Source organism: Plectropomus leopardus, chromosome 24 (genome assembly GCF_026936395.1).
Source record: "Plectropomus leopardus strain MGB_pleo_1.0 chromosome 24, ASM2693639v1, whole genome shotgun sequence".
Classification (NCBI taxonomy): domain Eukaryota; kingdom Metazoa; phylum Chordata; class Actinopteri; order Perciformes; family Serranidae; genus Plectropomus; species Plectropomus leopardus.
This window is the reverse complement of record NC_142199.1, coordinates 14168499-14190665: the sequence shown is the minus strand read 5'-3', so window position 1 is coordinate 14190665 and position 22167 is coordinate 14168499. Positions and strand designations below refer to the sequence as shown.

The following is a 22167-nucleotide window of genomic DNA, read 5'->3' as shown; positions in this document are numbered from 1 at the left end:
TGTGATGGGAATGTCACTAGTGTTGCATGTAATTGGTTTTAAATCAAAGTATTGTATACATTTGTTTATTCATTTAGGGTCTGTACTTTATTTATTGCAGTCAGGGGTGGCTGGGGTAGATTTTGTTTTTCTTTTTCCTTTTTCCATGACCCTTCCCGAAGCTACAAATATTTTTCCTGGAGCCTCTCTGAGTGACTAGGGTAAATACATGACCTTCCCTCCAGCATAAATAACCATACTTAACAGTTTCTAACTGTGATAAATGCTTTGATTTTGGAGATTTCTGAAAGAAGACATGCCTGTAAACCCCATTTGTGGGTTCTGGTATTTAATCCTTTGAAACCTGGATTGACATTACTTCTCTTGTAGTGCATTCAGACGCCTTTTACAAGTTTTTAAACCTTTGAACCCTGAAAAAATTGGTTTGATTTATTTAAAAAACACGGGAAAAAAGGCAATTTGCACTTTGGAAAGAAATGTCCAGCAAATAAAATAATTAATAGATTTAGAAAACAAACAAAAGAAAATAAACGTGAGGAAAAATGTCTGGATTAATAATTATCATAATTATATCTAAAATATCGAAAATTATCTTTACAGAATTGATATAATTTTAAAGCAGTTTTCAGTTTGTTTTTTTATTTTATTTTTTTGGTTTTGTATGTTTGGGGCTTTCGTGCTAACTTTGAGGTAATGTTGTTCTACTTTTTACTGCTATCCTGCTAATTTCAGGATTATTTCCTCTTAAGTCTTCATTGTCTTCCTTCCATGTTTTTGCCCAGGTGTCAAAGGGTTAAAATAAATACAAAATACTGCAATTTAAAGTTGAATGTCCCTACCGAAAGCCAAATCAAAGGTCCTAACTCCCTCCCCAGTGCTTAAAAAATTATTAGAAGTTCCTCCCCCGCTTTACACCAGCCCTCCCCTCTTATAAATAACAAACAGTCCCTAATAATCATCATATTCACTACGTTAGTTCGACATGTTAACATGCCAATAATGTTATAAAATAATGTGTTTTTAAATTCAGGTAGTGGGCACACCTATTTTTTATTTATAGCCTACCTAATTTTGTGGATTTATCACCTTTGTACTTTTGCACTTTGTTAAAATGTGCTGTATAATTTTTTGGTCCAAAGCCTGTTATGTGGCATCTGAATAGATTCCAAGATCATATTCATTGCATTTTAAATTCTTTTTTTTTTTTTTTTTTTTGGAGCCCATAGCTGTCTCTCTTTTATCTTCTGCGCGCACGTGTAGGCGTGGTTGGGGCGGGGCTTTGGCTGCTGCGTCATCTTATCAGGAAGAAGAAACGCTTCACTTTACAGAGAGCGGACAAACGAGGGTGAGTTAAACTGAAAGTTACTAAAAATGTATCACTTTAAAGCACTAACAGAAGTTAAATTATGTTATATAAGCGATTATTTTATTCATATGTACACGTGTCTTCGCCTGTGTCGTCCTGTTTGATAAGGAGAGGAACTTTATTCGGACGTAAAGTTTCCACGAGTTCAGTCAAGGACAAGAAGCAAGGTGGCACGTTTCTGTTATAGAGAATATCAATATGGATTTCTCGCAATTTATAGTTTTATCGCGAAACGGACAGTTTTAATAGATAATGAACATTTTTAGAGACGGTTTCTGAAGAGTGGCAGGTTTCTGGTAAATTCGGCATGTAACAAGATAACTGTTTGAACAGTACTTCCGTAAAAAGTACATTTTTACTATATTTGCTGCTAATGGAAGTAACGTTAGCGCACGCTGAGGGTGTCATTAATTTAACATTAGATTCTAAATGAAGTTTGGCATGATTGGCAGACTTGTTTGTTAAAGCTGCGTATCTGTGGTATCATATTTTCTGAGCCAGCTGGTCACAGAGTCGGCTGTTACTGTCTTCTTCCTTTTATGCTATTATTATTGGATGGCCGCTCATTGCTTTGACAATGCAGAGTTACTGTACGGATCTAGGACATGTCAACTGAGACAGGAGATAATTGGAATCCTTAAGCAGACAAATGGCAAGATAGAACTGCATGTAAAACTGCATATTTTATACATGACTCACTGTTACTTACTATTTTAGGTCTTATGCTGCATGAAAAAACAAGCCTCTGAGCTCCACACCTACCACAGTCTGTAAGTAAATGAGAAAATATCAGCATCTTAATGTCAAATTTAAAAAAATCTTGCTTTTTATTCTCCTTAATATTCTTTTTTAATGTGCATTTTAGGAACCATAAATAAACATAAGCCAAACTAATGACCATGTGTCCTCTCCATAGACTCATCAGTGCATTATGCCTGATGAGATGTCAAGGCCTTTAATCCGTGGAGGAGGCTCCAGACATCTCGAAGCGTCCATGTCTGAAGCTGGCGCTCCAGTTATTGGCATCCTGGGGACGGGTGACTTCTCCCGCTCCCTGGCGAGAAGGCTGGTGGCCTCCGGCTACCAGGTGGTAGTTGGGAGTCGAAACCCCAAACGCTCTGCGGCTTTGTTCCCTGAAGAGGCCGAGGTGACACACACACACACACACACACACACACACACACACACACACACACACACAGTGACACTCACCACCATATAATTAGTGTTTTTGTTTCTCTCCCTGTGGTGATAATTATATATTCACTCTGACTTTAGCCACAAGGCATAATAACTGTTGTTTTTATCCTGAATAGTAACTGTTAGATAATCTCAGTTAAAAAATGAGGTCCAATTGTGGTGTGGGAACTGAATAAAGGGCTTGATTAAACATTTTATGTTTATATCGTCAGAAAAAGGTTCTTAGTTGCCAAATTAGGGGTTTAATAATTCTTTGGCTAGTTATTTAGTTGATCACCTGGTACTTAACCCACTGAAATGTTGGAAAATTGGCTTTATTTATTTTTTGAAAAACTTAGGGAGAAGGCAATGAGCAACTTGAGAACAAATGACCCAAAAATTAGCAAGAAAGAACAAGAAAATTACCTGAAAATGATCAAAAAACAAACAGAAAAACAGGAAAGAAAAAAACGGGAAGGTTAAAAGAAAAAAAAAGAAGAGGAAATGACATGAAAAACTGCTTATAATAATTCTATTTAAAAAAGCTGAAAATATATAATTATGAGAATTAGAAGCATAGTTCTCAAAGAAAAAAATAAAAGTAGTTTTCTAAATATACTGATTTCTTGAAATTTCTGAGACATTTCCGCCAAGTTGTTTGTTGTTTTTTACCTATGCGTCCGAAGAAATCAAACCAATTTGCTCTGGGTTCAGAGTTTTAAATATTTGTGAAAGGCGTGTGAATGCAGCCCCAGAAAAGTGATGTCGATCCAGGTTTTAAAGGGTTAACTGCACATGGTGATGTCTTGTGATGTTCCTGTATCATTATGTACCTCTGTGGTATGTGGGAAATAACATTTCTGTCTCTGTCCTCCAGGTGACGTCTCAGATGGAGGCAGCCAGCCAGGCAGACCTGGTGTTTGTGGCCGTGTTCCCGGAGCACCACTCCACGCTGGTGGAACTGAAGCCGGCGCTCGCGGGAAAGACACTGGTGGATGTCAGCAACGGTGTGCGAATCAACCGAGACGGGCCCTCGTATGCCGAGCAGCTGGCCGACCTGTTTCCAGAGAGCTCTGTAGTCAAAGGGTTTAACACCATATCGGCGTGGACGCTCCAGAGGGGGCCTCGGGATGGAAGCAGACAGGTAGACCACATCAGCTGACGCTTGAGGTGTAGATTCAGTGAAACGTGTAAGCGACATACGCAGTTCTATTGAGCATCTCTGAACTTTTCCTCCAGATTTTCCTGTGCAGTAACAGCAGCAAGGCTAAGAGCTCTGTGATGCAGCTCTGTCGCAGAATGGGCTTCGTCCCCGTCGACATGGGCCTCCTGTCCTCTTCTCTTGAGATCGAAAACCTCCCCCTCCATCTGTTTCCCTCCTGGCGCCTCCCAGTCCTCTGCACCCTGTCCCTGTTCATCTTCTTCTACGTGTACAACTTCCTCCGGGACGTCCTGCAGCCCTACGTCAAAGCAGGGAAGAGCGTTTTCTACAAAATGCCCATCGAGACCGTGAATGTCACTCTGCCCTCCGTGGCTTTGGTGATGCTCTCCCTGGTCTACTTGCCTGGTTTGTTGGCCGCTTTCCTCCAGCTGTTGTCGGGCACCAAGTACAATCGCTTCCCGAACTGGCTGGACCGATGGCTAACCGTCAGGAAGCAGTTCGGGCTGTGTAGCTTTCTATGTGCGGCTCTCCACGCCGTCTACAGTCTGTGTCTCCCCATGAGGAAGTCTGCTCGCTTCAAACTGCTCATGGCTTTTAAACAGGTGAGAGAAAGAGGCAGAGGAGCGTCTGAGCATGAGGGAGGTGAACGCGTCAAGTAGAGGCAAATTATCGATTACAGTCGAGCTCCAGACCGATTCAACTTTATTATGAAAATACTCGATTGAACTTTATTTCTACAGTGCTCTATACAAATACTTGATTTAACTTTACTAAAAAATGCTTTATTTAACAGTGCTTTATCAATTGTTATTATTTAATTTAACTTAATTGTAACAATACTTTATTTAACTTCAATAAAATGTAATAAAATAAAAAATACTTTATTTAGCTTCATTTTACCACAGTTTTATTTAACTTTATTTAACAGTACTTAAATTCATTTAACTTTATTATAACAGTAGTATTTACCCTTATTATAACAGTGCTTTTTTTTTTATTATGACAGTACTGTATTTGAATTTATAATTACAGTACTTTATTTAACTTTAATATAACAGAACTTTATTTAACTTCATTATGACAGTGCTTTATATAACTTTATCACAACAGTACCCTAATTATACTTTATTGTAACTGTAGTTCATTTAACATCACTAAAAAAGTACTTTAACCTTATCATACAGCTGCCGTTGCTTTATTGAACTTTACTGTAAGTGTGGTCTCATTTAGTGCTTTAGTGCTTTAGTAGTCTAGTTTAGAGGAGATTTTAGAATAGCAAGATATGTACTGTGTATTGCGATTTTATTGTGTATTGCGATATTGCCAAAGAATATCACAATGTTCATCTGCATCTGGCTAGTTTTGCTTTCATTGGTGTATTTGTGTATCAAAATAGTTGTATACACCTTTATATAAACCTTGATTGTCACTACATGTATTGTTAAATACCCTATATGCACTGAGGATGTATTTGTTTATTACGTGATGTCCAGATGAAGGAGGGCGGCGCGGAGGACTTGTGGAATGACGAGGAGGTGTGGCGGATGGAGCTGTACCTCTCAGTGGGCATCATGGCCCTCGGGCTGCTCTCTCTGCTGGCTGTCACCTCGCTGCCCTCAGTGGCCAACGCTGTCAACTGGAGGGAGTTCAGCTTCATACAGGTATACACACACACACACACACACACACACACACACACACACACACACACACACACACAGGGAGTGATGTAAGAGTTACATAAAGAAAAGTAATATTGAATGTTTCCCCTACAAGTACTGTTTTTCCTCTGAATATATCCTGCAGAAAAAAAAGGTGTCAGTTCTTGTTGGACACGAGGTCAAAGACATATTAATACAGAAAGATGTCCAAAGATTGACAGTCACTTGACACATAAACGTACAGGCAGAGTTCGGCATCACGCTGACGTGTGGACAGATGCACGCTGTGTCTCCTGCATGCTCACATCGCACAAACAGACACTCCTGCAGCTGCCCCAGATTTGGCGTTAAATTCGGGCTGTGACAAAGCCATCAGGAGTGGAGTGACTCACACACTTCCTCCTCTCCTCTCCCCCTTAACTCCCCCCACCGTGGCCTCCATTTCTCCAGGACTGGCGGTCCGTCGGTGATGCCTTTTCCCTTTCATCTTTCCGTTCAACTAATCCGGTGGCCGTCAGATTAGTCATGTGCTGACAGGCGGCGTGATGAAAAGCAACTTTCTGCCCAGCACATCTAGACCCACAGCAGGACAGTGTGTTCGTGTGTGTGTGTGTTATCTGTACGTGTTTACGCGTTTAGAAATATCTGTGCACATGTGAGAGTTGTTGTGTCGTCCTGTGTTTGAGCATCGGCCTCATGCGCACTAAGGTTTTACCTTCGCCCCTAAAGGCAGAAAACTGTCTGCTTGACATGAACATTTTGAATTTGACAGTGAAAAATTTTGCAAATTGAAGCTCTTTTGTAAAAAAAGGAGCTAAAGCAGTGGTAAAATACTACAAACCAGAGGTGTGTTTCAGCAGTTCCTCATTAAAAGTTGATTAAACTTAACAACCACACAGTAACCCCCCCCCCCACACACACACACACACACCCGTAATATTACAAAACAATACTCTGCCCTGCAAAGGCTAACCACAGTAACTACAAGTACTGATCAGAAATGAGTTACGCCTAAAACTAAACCTTTGGATATCTCTTCTATCTTGTGACAAAATGTCTTTGTCCCATCATCTTCTTTTCTGAATAGCGTATAAAAAATTGCTGTCACTACAAAATCCAATCAAATTCCAATGCAAACCGCAGTAAATGTAGCTGATAAAATAAATATCACAATATGTCAGGGTGTTTTTGTGATATTCTTGATGACAAAATACCTAAAAATATAAAGTATTTTTTATTATTGACTACATAAACATGCAATAGCAACAAAATAAGTGTTATAGTTTTATATGTCAGCAGAAATGTAACAGTTTGCCTTCAGATATTCAGTAAAAAATCTGTAATCCCTTTCAACCATTCTGGTTGTTGCTTTGCAAAGTATTATGATGTCATTTTCTGAACATGTTGGAATATTGTTACCATATGAATTTTTTTTGTCATGTTGAAAATTATACCTGCATTATCCTAAATGGCAAATCTCTAATGGCAGGTAATGTTAATTAATATTAATATTACAACAAAATTATAATAATACCTCAGGGTAAATTTTTCTCTTACATTTCAAACGGACATCTACAAATGAAACAAATTTAAACTGAATCCAGCAAGAAATGAAAACTGTTTTCCTCAAGCTGAAAAAGATAATACACTAAATTGCAGTTATGCACCATATTGCTGTTTTCAGTAATATGAAGGCAGATAGCAGTAATGAGAGTTTTAGAGCATTTTTGGGGTCATAGATCAGATAATCTAGCGTGGTTTGTAGTGTTTAAAATGACCTTATGGATTTTCTGCCAATGACTTCAGTCAAAAGTAAAAAAAACTTTGAAGCCGCGTTTTTCTCGGTTTCAGTGTTGGTGTCGTTACTGCGGTTGGCCTTTGAAGTGAGGTCCATTTCCAGCCTCAACTAATAATTCTCATAATCGGTTCGTCCTCGCTGAGCTGTTTGTGACATCAGAGAACATTAAGATGTTCAGTAAAGTGCAGCGTGACGGGCTGCCAGTCACCGCGCTTTGATTTCCCCACGTAACGATGATGATGATGCAGTGTGACATCACCTACCTGTCCAATGATTGAGTTACATGTCACTTCATATTACTTCATGTTTGCAGCTCTCGGTTCATATGTTAAAAAAAATGTGTGAACACAAACTGGATGAGAATTTTTTTCCCTCTCGTTCCTCTTGACAAAATGAACCAAAATACAGGTTTTAAACTGACCTAATTTGATTGCAGTGTTTTAATTTTGAGCGCTACGTGAGATTTTGAGGCCAAAATTATGAGCACAGTATTTTATGTTAACACTAATTGTTATAGTTACAGTAATTGTGCACAAAACCTCCTGTCAAAACAGCCCGAACTGTGGTAGCTACATTGTTTATAATTCCACGTATTGCTGCCCTATAATGTTATACTGAAAAGAAACGGCAAAAAGGTGCCATCGATTAGTCTTAAGGAATGCTATAATCTTAATGATTGTCACCAAATTACAACAAAAAACCAACAATACTTTACAACTTACCCAGTGTGTGACAAAAAGATGGTTTATATATGATGGTTTCATTTAAAAAATGGCAAAAAAAATAATCCTGAAACAGCAGGATCTGTAGGTTAAGCAAATGTTACATAAACTGAAGGAAATAAAGCATTTGTTGGGGACTACTTTCCGCAGTGGATCAATACTTGATCATAGATGCCACAAAGGGGACACACTTTCCACTTGTTGTAGTTCCATCTGTTTTTTCCGCTGAGACAGGTCAAATGTCTACTATGAATTCAAAAAATTAAATTAAAATTTAAAAAAATGTTATTAGGTAAAAAAAAAAACATTGACATTTTTTCTTTTGGTACACAATTTATATTTGAAAAAAATGGCAATAAATTGCAATCTATCATAATATATGTAATCATAATACTCAGCATTTTGCAAAACGATAAAAAAATTTAAAAAATAACTCTGATAATAAAATCATGACTAAAGTATTGTGATAATACCACGGGTGATTCCCTCCCTAACAGACTGCAGCTCTGCAGAAATACCAGGTTTAATCAGAAGAAATAGAGCAAAAAAAGCATTTTAAAGCTCATTTTAGTATTCAGATGTCAACGTTATGAATGAATCATCAAAGCTTCAATCTATTTGGTTGAGCCCTCGAAAGCACCGTCATAAAAAGTCATCACTGTCAAGTGGAAATAATTGTGACCCACTCTGCTCAGTCAGTGTGTGAACGAGGAAAAATTAGGCTATTTTTAACCCCTGGCCACTACGCGACTCAACCTTGGGAAGTTTTTTAATTAGTCGGCCCTGTAGGGACAGTATATGGCGCACACACACACGCACACGCACACTCTGGTGGGGTTCAGTCAGGTCGTGGTGGTAGGTCAGTGTGTGTCCTCAGGGTCTGCAGTCGCCTGTAACACCATGAGCTAATGTAGTGGACTGGCTGGACACAAGAGGAGTCACTTCAAGGGAAAATCTCGCTTTTTTTTTTTTCTTCAACCATGTGGGTGATAAATTTGGAGGACAGGACGATTGTGATGTTGTTTCAACCTGACGCTCTGCTTTACCCCCTGCAGTCCACATTAGGTTACTGCGCCTTGTCCATGGCCACCCTCCACACGCTCCTCTTTGGCTGGGACAGAGCCTTCGATTTCGCCCAGTACCGCTTCTGCCTGCCTCCCACCTTCATGCTGGTCTTGTTTCTTCCCCTGGTGGTTCTTCTGGGCCGCCTGGCTCTCTTGGTGCCCTGCGTGGCCCTGCGGCTCAGGCAGATCCGCCGCGGCTGGGAGAAGAGCCGACACATCCGCTTCACCCTGCCAGACGACGACTGCCGCAACGGGCTGGAGGATGTCAGCAATGTGTGAGAGACACTGTAAGATGTGGAGATAAATGATTTACAGAGCGGTGGAATGTATCGACGGCTCCTCTCTGAGAGATCCAGAGACGTCTGAGCCTCTTTAACCAATCAGCTGGTAGTTCCTTAGAGATATTTGAGCAGTAGAGCGGCGGCCGTCAACCTTATTGCACTATGCATCGTCACTAATGAGTATAGTTTGTCCTTATGCTTCTGAGTTTAATTTATTATGTGTTGGTACCTGCAGCTGAAGAAGAACACTATCCTGGTTTCATTTAAGCAAAACAGTCACTGTTAGACTTCTGATGAACCTGCTGAAGACTTCAGCAGCAGCAGACTTCCTCTTAGCTTTTGCATTCCTGTCACTTCAAGGTTTCGACGTTTTTGTCCTCTTCTTGCACTTCAGCCTGCTGCACAGATCCTGATCAGCCAGCCTTCAGTAGTTTGTAAACTTGCTAGAATAGCAGCAGACGTGGTTTTGTTATTTTTGCCGTCACCGTTGTGACATCAGTGTTTCTTTTTTTATTTTAGTACTTTGAAAATTTAATATGTTGTCACATTAAAACTGTTAGGGACTGTATGAAAATTATTGGGATGTTGAAGAGAGTGAACCTTATGTTTCACTTAAAAAAACAAAAAAAAGCAAGACCCTCTCCGACACTATTAATATAGTTTTTTGGACCCTCCCCTCAATCTTTGCACCAATCTGCTTAAGATGATAAGCCTCCGTGGGCAAAGGCCAGTATTTCTGGAGTTATAGCCGTAGCCAGCGGATATCCGGGCCTCCTTTGTACACCAGTTATGTTTTGATTAGCAACTTGAGACATGTCCAAATGACATTTCAGCTAATGTCCATAAACGGATCAATGCAGATAAATTGTTGAAAAGCTACGTTTTCATGAAATGATAGCCGATGGATTCGGGGATAATAACAAGGACCACAACAATAATAAAAACTTCATTTATATACCGCGTTTTAAAGTTACAAAGAGCTTTGACAAACAAAGAAAACTAAGAATTGGATACATAGAAAAAATTACAGAAAGCCAGACAATCCTATTGAACACGGGCAAGTCGAAACTAGGGTAGATTGATGATTGATCAGAACTCCACAGACTATAAAACAGACACCAAAATGCTTCCATTAACAAGTCTGGGACTGTAGCCCAAATGTTGTGCAGCCATATGCAGATATCTGTTTATAGAGATATCCCAATAAGAGACACTCGTCCAAAAGAGAGACCTCATTCAGAGTCGCCTGCCCAGTTGACTTAAAAAATAAACTAGTCCCTTATATTATAAATCATTATTGAGTTTGATCAAGTCCTTAACATTAGTACTTACACGCAAATGTACAAACAGTGCACATATCAACATACATGTTGGATATATATATATTATTATATTAATTATATTTCTGTTTCACAGGTCAGAGTCTTAATTTTTTGATAATAATTCTCAAGGACAAAAATAAAGGTTTTTAATGATGGCTTTTTTTTTTTTTTTGGAAAAATTTACAATATACATTTAGCTAAATACTACAATACTGTCCAATAAGATATTGTCATCATCTTCAAAACCTCAAAAGAAAAGTCCTGGAACTATTTATTACTAAGTGAAGAAACATTGAGAAGATGTGCCCAAATTTAAATATCCTCCACTTTTGGGCAAATTAAAAGTGAAATTAGCAACTTAATGTGTGGAAAATTCTGTGTACCTCGTACTTTAGCCAGTTTCTGTGTTTGAACTATGGGCTGCTAAATGCTGAGCTCTTTGAGTTTTATGCACAAGGTTTTTTAGTTTGTGAGTTTATGGATTTAAAAGTTGCTCCCAGAATTGATCACATTAGAAATGTTTCAAGAAAGTCAGACTGTGTTCGCTTATAAAAAGAAAATTACAAAATCACCACCCCTCAGCCTAATAATTTGTATACAGTCCCTTACTCAGGTGTCGTTTATAAACTCTAAGTGCAACTGGAAAGCCAAAGTGTGAGGCGTCACTGCGTCTGCACACTTTGCTGAACTGTGTTGGTTTGCATTGTGTAGCACAGAAAACTGGTTACATAATTTTCGTGATGTGTTTCCTTCCTTTTTTCTTTTTTTGTTACATGGTTACAATATAGTGTTGTACTAAACTGACCTGCTGATAAACACCCATCAGTACACTTTTTACTAACAAAAATATCAACTGGATGTTACAAAACTTTTTTTTTTTTTACTGTTTTCTTTATGTGCAGGAACAACAGTTTTCAGCTGCTGTGTGATTTCAGCCTTTCTAGTTTTATGTTTTCTCAGTTTTATGCATTTTTGCCAAAGATGATTCTCTGTTCCGTGATTTATAGATGTTTAATGAATCTAACTAAAAAATGACATCAAAACTGAAATCAAAGCGGTCTTAAACCACAAAGGCATGAATGTGAAGATTTCAAATGGAAATTTCGAGAAGATAGAATAAACATTTTTTTCTACATTTTTTTCACTTTTGTGTTTATGTCAGATGATGTCAAATAGATTTTTGTTTCATTTATTGAAATTAGTTTTTTTTTAAACTAATAAAATTGAATAAAGGTGTGCAACATCAGATCATTTAATATGTGGATGCTGCCATCTTGTGGTGGAGAAATAATTTCCCTCCCATATCCCAAAGCTAAATTGTTTTTTTGTTTGTTTGTTTGTTTTAGATAAATCTGTGCTTTAGAAAAGTTAAAAAAAAAAAAAAAAGATTATTTCTAGTCAAATATGTCAAAGAGGCTTCAAAATTCTTAAAAGAAAAAAAGGTGGGTGAAGACTTCTGGTGTTATGTCCACATTGTGAGTGTGTGTCAAAATATGAAAAAAATCAGTTGTCCTATTAAAAGTGTACTCTTCCTTTACTATAACGTTTGATTTAAGAGTTGTGAAACAGAATAGCAGCTGGTCTCCTGCTGTCTTTGCCGACAGTGTGGCCTTAAAAATCTACCTCCCACTTTCTTTTCCTCAGCAAATCCTGACAGAGACAAGAGGACATTATTGCAGGACAAGTTGGACGAGCAGCAAGGTGCAGCAGCAGCAGGGTGTGTCACTCTCACACAGCCGTCATGGAGGTGAGTATCTCTTCTGAATTTCAGCCTTTCATTCAAAGTTACAGAGAAGATTTATGCTCCTATGAAATAATCTCGTGCGTTTGCTCATCCAGATTCAGTGTATGCAGTTTTGTTTTTTTTTACCTCTGCTCAGCTACATGTTTAAAGTTGTGTTAATGTAATAAAGCAATGAGTCAGATCATTGAACAAGAACAATAAAAATCATTTTACGTTTTGTGAATTAAGCATACAGCTGGTGTTAAGATGGGATACTTTTAAGATGTCTGTATCAGCTTAAATTTTTTCTTTTTTTCATTCTGTCAGGAGTCCTTTCAAAAAGCAGCGGACGAGGCGACAAAATTGGTAAATAGACCTAGCTACAAACACCTGGGTGACCTGTACGGCCTGTATAAGCAGGCAACATGTGGGGATTGTAACACAGGTGAGTTTCTGTTACTTTTTGTGAAGGTGTCTTAACGTAGAATTTCTATGGAAACCCTGAAAATGATGTCATGATGTGCTCTGAGATAACCAGTGTGCAGCGGCAGACTGCCGACAGGGCGCGGCCACAAAGAATGAGGTCTGACAAGTCACGTGTATTTGTATGAAAGATCCCTGGATTGACAGAATTGAAAAAATTTCAAAAAGCCAAAATGATTTTTCAAAATGATTTGTCTTTACAGCCTTTTAAACAAAAATGGATGTAAAAAGTGACTGTGTGCATATGACGAAAAAAAAATATTTGTAACATGAACATACAGAATGAGGATTTTAAAGCCCATAAAAACTTAGTCGTTAATGTGTTTATTTTATTTATTTATTTTTTATTACACAATAAAACCAGGACAAAAGTAAAACAACAGATTAAAAGAGATTGTGCATAAAGGCATATACAGATGTCTCACCTAAATAAACTGCAAACAATAACAAAGACAAAACACAAACAAAAGAAAAATAAAACAGTTCTTTTAATGAAATAAATATTAGAAAAAGAAAAACATTATTTGAGAAAATTAAACAAAATAAAACATAAAGTGACATTTAAAATGTGAACACTGCAGATCAAATCCACAATCAGAACTTCAGGCTCCACATCAGTCTTATTTATCTGTAACATTAACCCTTCTCAGCCTGAGCAGATTGGCTTGACCTCTGTCAGAAACATAGGAAGAAGGTAATGATCAGTAGAAGAAAAAACTAGCAAGAAATTAGCAAAAAGTACAAAGAAATTACCTGGGAAAACAGTAAAACAAACAAACAAAAAAAACCCCAAAAAACAAGGAAATGACCATGGAAAGGTGCTTCTCTGTAACATGACTCGAAACATGTAATGATGTTAATTATAAATCTAGTTTTCCCCTAGCTTTTTTTTCCCTTTTTCCCTAGATATTTTCCATAGCTTTTAAAAAAATAATAATTTTCTAAATCTACTAATTCCCTGCAATTAGTGGAACAATTCGTACCAAGTTTGTCAGTGCCTTTCCCCCATGTTTTTGGAAGAAATCGCACCTGTGGAAGAAAAGTGATGTCGCTCCAGGTTTCAAAGGGTTAAATATTCATGGCCAATAAAACAAACCTCAAAGTTAACGTTGGCAGTTGGCACTTAAAAAAAAAACAAGTTTGTGACGTCAACCTTTTACACTTTAGCCTCACCCAGGCTTTTAGTGTGACCATCCCGAGCCACACCTGCGTGGAAATGATGCTGTCTGTTCTACTTGTTGCTGCACCACATTTTTCAGGTGGATTATCTTGGAAAAGTAGAAGTACTCACTAACAGGGTTTTTTACAAATACTTTCCCCCCAAAATTTGAGAGAAATATATCAACTGAGTACATAAAAATTCATAGTCTTCAACTTAAACCTGTGAAAAAGCTGAAGTGATGCCTAAAAAACTGCTCAGGGATTACCCAAAGTGACAGAAAGAGCTCAAGGGCCTTTTCTGAGGCAAAATAATGTACAAAATAATGTATGTTCAAAGCTTTCTCATTTTTTTCTATTCATTCTGAACCAAAACCCAACAGTTTTTTCTAATTTCAAAACTTTTCCAGGAATTTTGTGACTGTGTTAGGCCTGTATTTCAAAGCCAAAATTTGGTGGATAAATGCTGAATCATTTACTTATGTTGTTATTCAGCGGACTGAAACTAGTCAAATTGAAATATACTGACTAACAATACTCCAGTCAGCCTGTAGAAAGCCCATCGTGTGTGGGTTTTTTAATTGTAGAATATGATAATGATAACAGAAGAGCATCTATTTGGGCATTTTTCTGCAGTATTTTTTAATGCTTACATGACATTTTGTTTGAGTTGTTGATGATTGCTTTAATGTCCACAGAGCGTCCAGGGATACTTGACCGTGCAGGACGAGGAAAATGGGATGCATGGGCACAAAGAAAAGGTCAGAATGATAAAACTTCAAAAAATAATATAAAGAGTATATGCAAAACATAAAAGCAAGAGTAGTTTAGCTTTATGTGAACAAATATATATTTTTTTGGTTTGCTTGTTTCCATTTTAACAGGTCTGTCCAAAAATGAAGCGATGGCCGCCTATATTGATCTGGTGGAGGAGATGAAGACAATATATGGGACGGTGTAAAAAGAGAGTATAATCTTTATTGTCCACAAAGGTGCACATTTGTCTCTGGCTCAACAAATAAATGAAACAAAAAAATAAAATAAAAGCAGTTAGTAAAACAGAAACATGGACAGGGTCATATTACAACATCAAAAAGTTTCGATGTCCGTGGTTTGACACTTCTCATTTTTTTCTCATTTTGTTCTTAATAAAAACCACAAATTGGACACCGTTTAAAACTGATTTTACAGTCTTTGGGACTTTATTACTGTGTAAAGATAGAATTGGTTAAATGCTACAGAGTATTTGGAGTACTTTGTGGTACTAATCAAAACATAATAGTGTTTAAAGGAATAGCAACATTTTGGGCGATATTATCTTGTCGAAAGCATTTTTGTGTGTCTGTATGCTAATTATATAGCAATAGCCAGCTGACGATTAGCTTTACTTGGCATAACAAGTGGAAACAGGAAATAAAGCTAACCTGTCAAAGTAAAATGCCTTTTTTTCCAGCTTCTGCTCTCTATGCTAGGCTAAGCTAACTGCCCGGTGTGGATTTTGTCAGTGTTTCTTTTCGAAAAAGTCACAGTATTCCTTTAAGTGCAAATACAATGTACATTTTGACATAAAAATAGTTTGAATTCAGAGCATCTGTACACTGAACTGGCCATCAAATAAAGACTGACCTTTAATATTTTGAATATAAAGTACATAAATACTGTTGTTTGCTCTTTCTGTTTTTAGGTGGCTAAAAACTAACCAACTGACGCAGCGTTCGCCCTGCATGGTTTCATTTTCTGTGCGTGAAAATGATTGTGAACAAACATTTTGATTTGGTTTGTCGTCCTTTGACTTTTAAACATCTTTTCTGAGTCTTGCTGTTGTTTGTTTTCCTTTTTCTGTTTTTGTTTTATTTCTAATTTTCAGGTAAATTTCTCGTTCTTTTTACTAGTTTCTTGCTAATTTGGGGGGTCATTTCTTATTTTGTTGCTCATTGTCTTCTTCCCATGTTTTTGTCAGATATCAAGCCTTTTTTTTTTTTTTTTTTACAGGTTTCAACTAGTTAAAGGAGAATTGTACACATTAAGATCAGTTTACTCTTACAAAAGTGTCCAGCTCAGTTGTATCATGTCTTCTGTGGCTCTGGAGGACTTTTGTCAAGTCTGATGGACGGCAAGTTTTGGGCATGTTTTTTTCTGCAAAACTCTGATAAGAAATTCTCCAACTTTACGGACGAAAGTCAGTATACCCGCACGCATTGTCTCTTGTGGCTGTGAAGATTTGAAAAGCCTTAAAAACAGCCCAGGTGATGTCATCATGATGTCATCAGGGTTGTCAAAGCAGACTTAGGATTTCGTTTTTTAACAGAAAGCCCGCGTTACAATTCAGCCATTGAAACTCAGTCCCCCCAATTTGTGATGCATGACATTTGTCAGGGTTTATAAAACAATGCTGTCGAGTTGCATTCTGCTTCTGCTTCATCAGTTTTGACCATTATTGTTATTATTTTTTTTAATCTTTGTTCTTCTAAAGTTACCAAAGTGTAATGATGCAGTACTAAATAACAGCAGTACACCTTTAATCTGCATTTAAATGTTCAGTATAACTTGTATCTGTGACATTTGAACAAATAATTGGCACATTGATTTCCAGATATTAGTTTAAGTACTACAAACAAGTAAGCCTGGCAATTCGGCCGCTGCATTTCATTTTACAGCCTTACGTCTTCACATAAAAACACTCCACGGATTAGAAAAATCCGCATTTGACTGCACCACCGTAGTAAACACTCAAGCTGCAATTGTATATTGTTTGGCTGCGCATGAAGCCAGGATCTATTATGTATGTATCGACGAGGAGGATGAGAAAAAAGCCAGTTCCAGGTTGAATCACATCTCCACAGTGTCCACAGGGAGGCCGCTGGTTGCCGGGCTGCCTGGAGAGCAGGGCAGGAGGGACACCTGTGTGTGGGGAGACCCACTGTGGCTGATGGAGCCGTGATGCTGCCGGCGCCGACTGGGGAGGCGCTGAGTCAGCCTCCACCTCCTCCACCTCCTCTGAAACTCATGCTGCACCTGGGAATGAACACATCAGAGATCCCAAATCTGCTCCACACTTTAACCTGTTTTGTCTCGTGATCAGGTCTTACCTCTCCGTTCATGAAGCAGTAGAGCACAGCGACCACAAAACCCTGAGAGATGTGAGGAGAGAACGGTCGGTGAGTGTCTTCTTGTCATTATTTTGACTTAATTAGATTTGATCTTTTTTTGTACATGCACATACTTTACCTGAGTGGAGGACAGAGCCAGCTCTGCAAAGGTCCATATCTTAAACACTGAGCTGCTGACTTGAACAGGTAAGAAAACAAACAGGATGTAATGCAGACCAAACAGAGCCACCAGGAAAAATGTGGATTTGATCAGCCTCCTGAAAGACAAAAAGTTTTTTTCCTCATTGATAAAAAGAATATTTTTCCAGGCATTTGGGTTTTGTATATTATCCGTGTATTTGCATCTGTCTGTGTAAAACTGACCTCCTCCTGTGTACTTTTTTTCTGATTAACAAAGCAAATAGGAACGATTTTTATCACCTTATCCTATGCAAAATACATTCCCATTCCTCAAAGACAATGCTTTTTCACATGTAAACCACTACTGCTCTCAACTTTACATATTAGTTATCTAGTGCGACAGAGCAACAACACCACAGTGTGATCATTACTCACTTATACTGGCTGAATTCATTCCTCTGTGCATCTGGCATTCTCAGTTTATTCACCAGTATCCTCAAAATACCCAAGAAAAAGATGAGATTCATCTGTAAAAATTAAAACAGGATTATTTTAATAATTATTCATGCCAAAAGTTTTACATTTTTGAAAATACTCTTACTGATATATAAAAATCCACCTGGCAGCACCTCTAAAACGCACTAATTAACACATTATATCTCGTATGTTTCATTCTAGGTGGCGACCTCCAGGCTGACGCCAACACAGAAATGTCAAAAACTGCAGTTCGTCTAATGGCCATTTGACGCTGGCTCCTTATGAAAGTTATCTGTAACGATTGGTGGACAAAAAAGGAGTCAGATATTTAAGGATTTCCGGTAAGTACAGATTGGTATTAAGCCAGTTAATTGCCTGCAAAAATTAGCATTAGCATTATCACAGTCAGCCATAGCTCTTATTTCACCAAACTAACTAAGTTCGCACCTCGCATTAAATTTAGCTCTACTGTCTCATCCAATTTTGGTCACTCTTGGCTCCATAAAACCAAGATGTTAAAATACCAAACTTCTGGGTTCAAAACAGGAGTCCACAAACTGGTGGGGGATGTCATATCTATGCTTAATCTGAACAAAAACTGGAAAAACAGCAACAAACAAACCCTGGCCTGGTGCAATGATTTCTTAAATTCATGTCATTCCCGTGAAGTTGCATGCAACTAACAGTCACTGGGCTGTCCTTTCTGCAGAGCCAGGCTCGCTCCTTCCCTCTGTTCCCAGTCTTTATGCTAAGCTAAGCTAACCCGCTGCTGGCCGGAACTTCGTTCTTAGGACGGTCAAGGGAATAAAATTGGCATAAAATCATTTTTTTCTTACAGATATAGTCAGGAGAACCGGCACTCGAAGTATCCACCAAATCCATTCATGTCTTCTGGTTTCCCAACAGCTAAAACAAGAAGTCATTTCATAAACATACACCTTGATGATGTGTAGAAACAGATTGTTTTTTTACCCCCTTACCCTTCGTCTTCGTAAAAGTATTTGGCACATCCCCAGGAGACAATGACAATCAGAGGTAAACCTGCGAGATCAAATTAACTGTGAGTAAATATAAAAAAAGGCAGTATTTGTTAGACTGAGACGTGAATGTTAGAGCGTGAGCAAAGAGAAAGGTGAGAGTTTTAGTGAACAGGTCTCCGTACCCCAGCTCAGGACGATGTACCAGGTGAGGTGTTTCCTCAGGGAGAAGAAGGAGCGCCTCACCAGGGTGAAGAGGAAGTGACCCTCCGACAGCAGCCAGCTGTAGTTTGCCAGGATGGAGTAGTTGGAAAACATCAGCACAACCTTACATGCCGCCTGCCGCGCAGAAGAGAGGAAGGGTCAGTGAGTATTTGAGTATCAGCTGGACAAAAAGGAAAGAATATGACAAGAAGCGTCCGTCCGTCCATACCGGGTAGTAGTCACAGTGGTAGAGGTCTTCGTTGGTGAAGAGCAGAGAGTCTCTGATGAAGATGAAGATGGCTCTCAGGATGAAGGAGAGAAACAGCTGGATGTGGATGTGGTTCCTGGTGCAGTGCAGCTTTCTGAGGAAGTATTAACAGTTTAGCCGTAAAGTTTTCAGGGCAGCTTCAGTCGTTTCAAACACGTCCGTCTGACTCAAAGTGGGAAGACAAAAACGTTTCTCACCTAAACAGACAGAAAATGGTGACGGCGATGGAGAGGGAGATGAGAGAGAGCGTGTACCCGGCTGTGTACATGGTCTTTACGTAGGAGAAGTACAAATGGGAATCTGGTGACTGAGTAAAGACAACAGAACATCACTTTATCACCTCTCAGACATTAACCACAGTACAATAACCGCCTCTGCGAGGGACCTGACAGGCTAAAGGAAACGTTTAATAGTTAGAATAAAGACTTTTTTAAAAATTTTGTTTTGCCAGATTTAAAAGAAAAAAAGTCATGTTTGTGTTAAGATTTTTGGCAGTATAAATGTGTTTTTTGTCAGGTAAAAAAAAGCTAAAAATTAATTCTTGTTGTGCGTTAGGTGTGGAAGATAGACATGCTCATGCTACAAATGTTAGCTGCAAATGTATTGATAACGTACTGTAGACAAATTGGTATTTTCCCATTTATACTTGAATATTTCAAACTTTGTGCAGCTTTCTTTCCTTTTTATTTCTCTTATAGCTTATTTTCTACACAGAAGATACTTTTTCACCATGTCATTGTAAGCAATATATATATATATAATATAAATAATAGTTATAGTCATTTACAGTTTCTCTTTTCAGCCACCTCATGAGATACAGTATGCAGTGTATCAGTGGTTGGATAGTTTAGTGTTTTGAGATTTGGGTGCTATTGTGTTTTACAGCTGTATACTGCATGCATAGTAACCACCCACCTCTCCCAGGAAGTGGAGTGTCTCATTGAAAGTGTAGCCGCATGCATCTTCATGTGGGACAAGCGGATCTGTCCAACCACTGACGGTGCAGTTACGATGCACTTTACCTGCAAAATAGCACCAAAATCCTGTGTGTGTCGCTGTTCTGACACTGTGCATGTGAGCCGGACAGAAAAATAAATACGTCCTGTAAAATGACGTCTGATGAGGATGTGTTTCCTGCTGGTCAGGAGATGTACAGAATGTGGATTTATTGGACTGTAAAAAACTGCAAAGTCATCAGCCCCCCCTCCCCTGGTGCTCTGGTTCTTAGATAAATTATCACGAAATCTATCATCCTCACCTCTCAACATAAACGTTGCACTCCAGGTGTGTTAAATGACGTCTGTGTACACACGCGTTTTATGGCTGAATGTTTGGATAGAGATCCTGAGAGGGGGAAGCTGTCTTTATGGAAACAAATCAGCTTCCTGGCAAATAATTAACAAGTGCAATGTACTATAGATAATGGGTGTCTGTGTGTGTGTGTGTGTGTGTGTGTGTGTGTGTGTGTGTGTGCGTGTGTGTGTACATTGTCTCACCCTCTGAATTGAAAAACTCTGGACATGGCTGAGAGACGGTTTCTCCAAGAGAAGCAGGCGGCCAGCAGTTCAGGTCATCCCACATTCCCTCACAGTGTACACTGATATTATTTTCTTCACAGATTGAACAGAAATGACATCATTAGTTATTATTTATTTTATTTGCCAAAATTCCCCACAAAAGTTTCATATAACAGACAATAATAAATAACAATGTTTTTTTCCACTTTTGTAGTTGCAGAATACAACATTGCAAAAGCAACATATCTGGATTGATTTGGACGTTTTGATTGAACAGTCCATACTGATAGTGATGTCTTCACAGATGGAACAGAAATTACACCTTTTGTTTGAACTTATTTTCAAACAAAATTCAATTTAAAAGACAATAACAATTAAGTGCTTTTTTTGGTTGCAGAATATAACATCGCAAAAAGAACAAATTGGGATTGATTTTTTTAATATAACAGGCTACACTGACGTCTTATTTGATTTTATGTTATTTTATTTGCTGGGGTTCCATTCAAAAATTCCATGTAAAAGTTGGTAATAAATATATTTTTTAAATATATTTTAGGTTGCAGAGTATAACACAGCAAAACCATCATAAATGGATTAATCTTGATCCTTTCATATGAATGCATTGAACCTCATGCAAGTTTTCATTGTCGGGGTATATTATGAGATGTGACCACTAGGTGTCAGTAAAACATTGCATTACATTTCTCCAGGTTATAAAGACTTAATTCAATTTTATTCATTTCAGTGATCGTGTTCTTTTTCCAATGGGATGCAGCTATCATGCTTTATTAAACATCACCTGAATTATAACATATTACAACAGGTTTAAAATGCACAATCAAGAAACTGCATGAACTCACCTGTTGCTAGGGGTGACTTGAAAAGATCTGTCATGCACTTTTCCTCCTCTTTCACTAGATTAACATGAGGGTGACACCCTGATGACGATTTTGCCTGCAGATAAGGAGACAGTTCAACAGTTTTTCTTAAGACAAGTTCAAATGAACTTCATGCATGTGTTTTCTCACCTGATGCAACAGAAGCACTCCAATAAGTCCAACTTTTTTCATTGTGCCTGACAGCTTCCTTTTTTCCATCAAGATAGGTCCTTTCGTCCGAGCCTCATATCTGATTAGAATGAAAAGCAAGCATCCTGCCATGCAGCAGATATATGAGCTCTGAAAATCAAACACAAACCTACTCACAGTGTCGATAATCACGCACAGTATTCTCCGGGGCAATCTGATAAGCGCTGATCAATTTAGCTATAATGAAATTACAACTTCATACCGTGACTTTCAAAATAAAATCTTCTTTCGTGTAAATAGGGCGCGACCTTCTGAAAAGGTAGAAACATAGCCCAAGTAAATAATGATGTTGACACAAGAGTGTCAACATCATCATGTTGTCATTGTTTTTACACTCATAAAATGATACCAAGTCATAAACAACATAGTGTGTTTGTGTTTATGCTTTTATTTTGAAGGTGAGATTTCCTGCTTCTGGTTGTATTTTTGGCAATAGACGTAGTTAAATCGCGCTTGCAGCCAACAAATCATATTCGCTCACAGGACG

The 22167-nt window shown here is 38.2% G+C and overlaps 4 protein-coding genes across 5 annotated transcripts in view; 3 read left to right on the top strand and 1 right to left on the bottom strand.

The window, feature by feature from the left end:
* The first annotated feature begins 1238 nt into the window (after window positions 1-1238).
* On the top strand, window positions 1239-12622 carry LOC121962738 (metalloreductase STEAP3-like). Of its 2 annotated transcripts, XR_015775940.1 has the most exons (9): window positions 1239-1345; window positions 2084-2136; window positions 2283-2513; window positions 3423-3689; window positions 3785-4309; window positions 5201-5368; window positions 8944-9239; window positions 12200-12302; window positions 12606-12622. XR_015775940.1 is itself a non-coding variant. In XM_042513022.2 (7 exons), exons 3-7 carry the CDS (start codon window positions 2298-2300, stop codon window positions 9229-9231), a joined length of 1464 nt encoding a protein of 487 aa, XP_042368956.2. In that variant the 5' UTR covers window positions 1240-1345; window positions 2084-2136; window positions 2283-2297; the 3' UTR covers window positions 9232-11690. The 2 variants fall into 2 exon arrangements, 1 of the variants encoding a protein (XP_042368956.2); XM_042513022.2 differs by lacking the exons at window positions 12200-12302; window positions 12606-12622 and having other exon boundaries at window positions 1240-1345; window positions 8944-11690.
* Window positions 12200-15102, top strand: LOC121962739 (acyl-CoA-binding protein-like). The gene is made up of 4 exons (XM_042513025.2): window positions 12200-12302; window positions 12606-12723; window positions 14618-14680; window positions 14804-15102. Exons 1-4 carry the CDS (start codon window positions 12297-12299, stop codon window positions 14878-14880), a joined length of 264 nt encoding a protein of 87 aa, XP_042368959.1. The 5' UTR covers window positions 12200-12296; the 3' UTR covers window positions 14881-15102.
* Window positions 14878-22104, bottom strand: sctr (secretin receptor). The gene is made up of 13 exons (XM_042513269.2): window positions 21621-22104; window positions 21453-21546; window positions 20572-20685; window positions 19991-20097; window positions 19273-19382; window positions 19037-19169; window positions 18789-18942; window positions 18607-18667; window positions 18463-18532; window positions 17585-17676; window positions 17148-17286; window positions 17009-17050; window positions 14878-16934 (listed from the first exon to the last, which is right to left on the bottom strand). The coding sequence occupies exons 1-13, from the start codon at window positions 21750-21752 to the stop codon at window positions 16749-16751; spliced, it is 1434 nt and encodes a 477-aa protein (XP_042369203.2). The 5' UTR covers window positions 21753-22104; the 3' UTR covers window positions 14878-16748.
* cfap221 (cilia and flagella associated protein 221) overlaps window positions 16745-22167 on the top strand; it is a 32352-nt gene continuing 26929 nt past the window's right edge. Inside the window, exons 1-2 of the mRNA XM_042513268.2 lie at window positions 16745-17077; window positions 17828-17967. The gene's annotated coding sequence lies outside the window, so the exon portion shown is untranslated. The remainder of the gene's footprint in view (window positions 17078-17827; window positions 17968-22167) is intronic.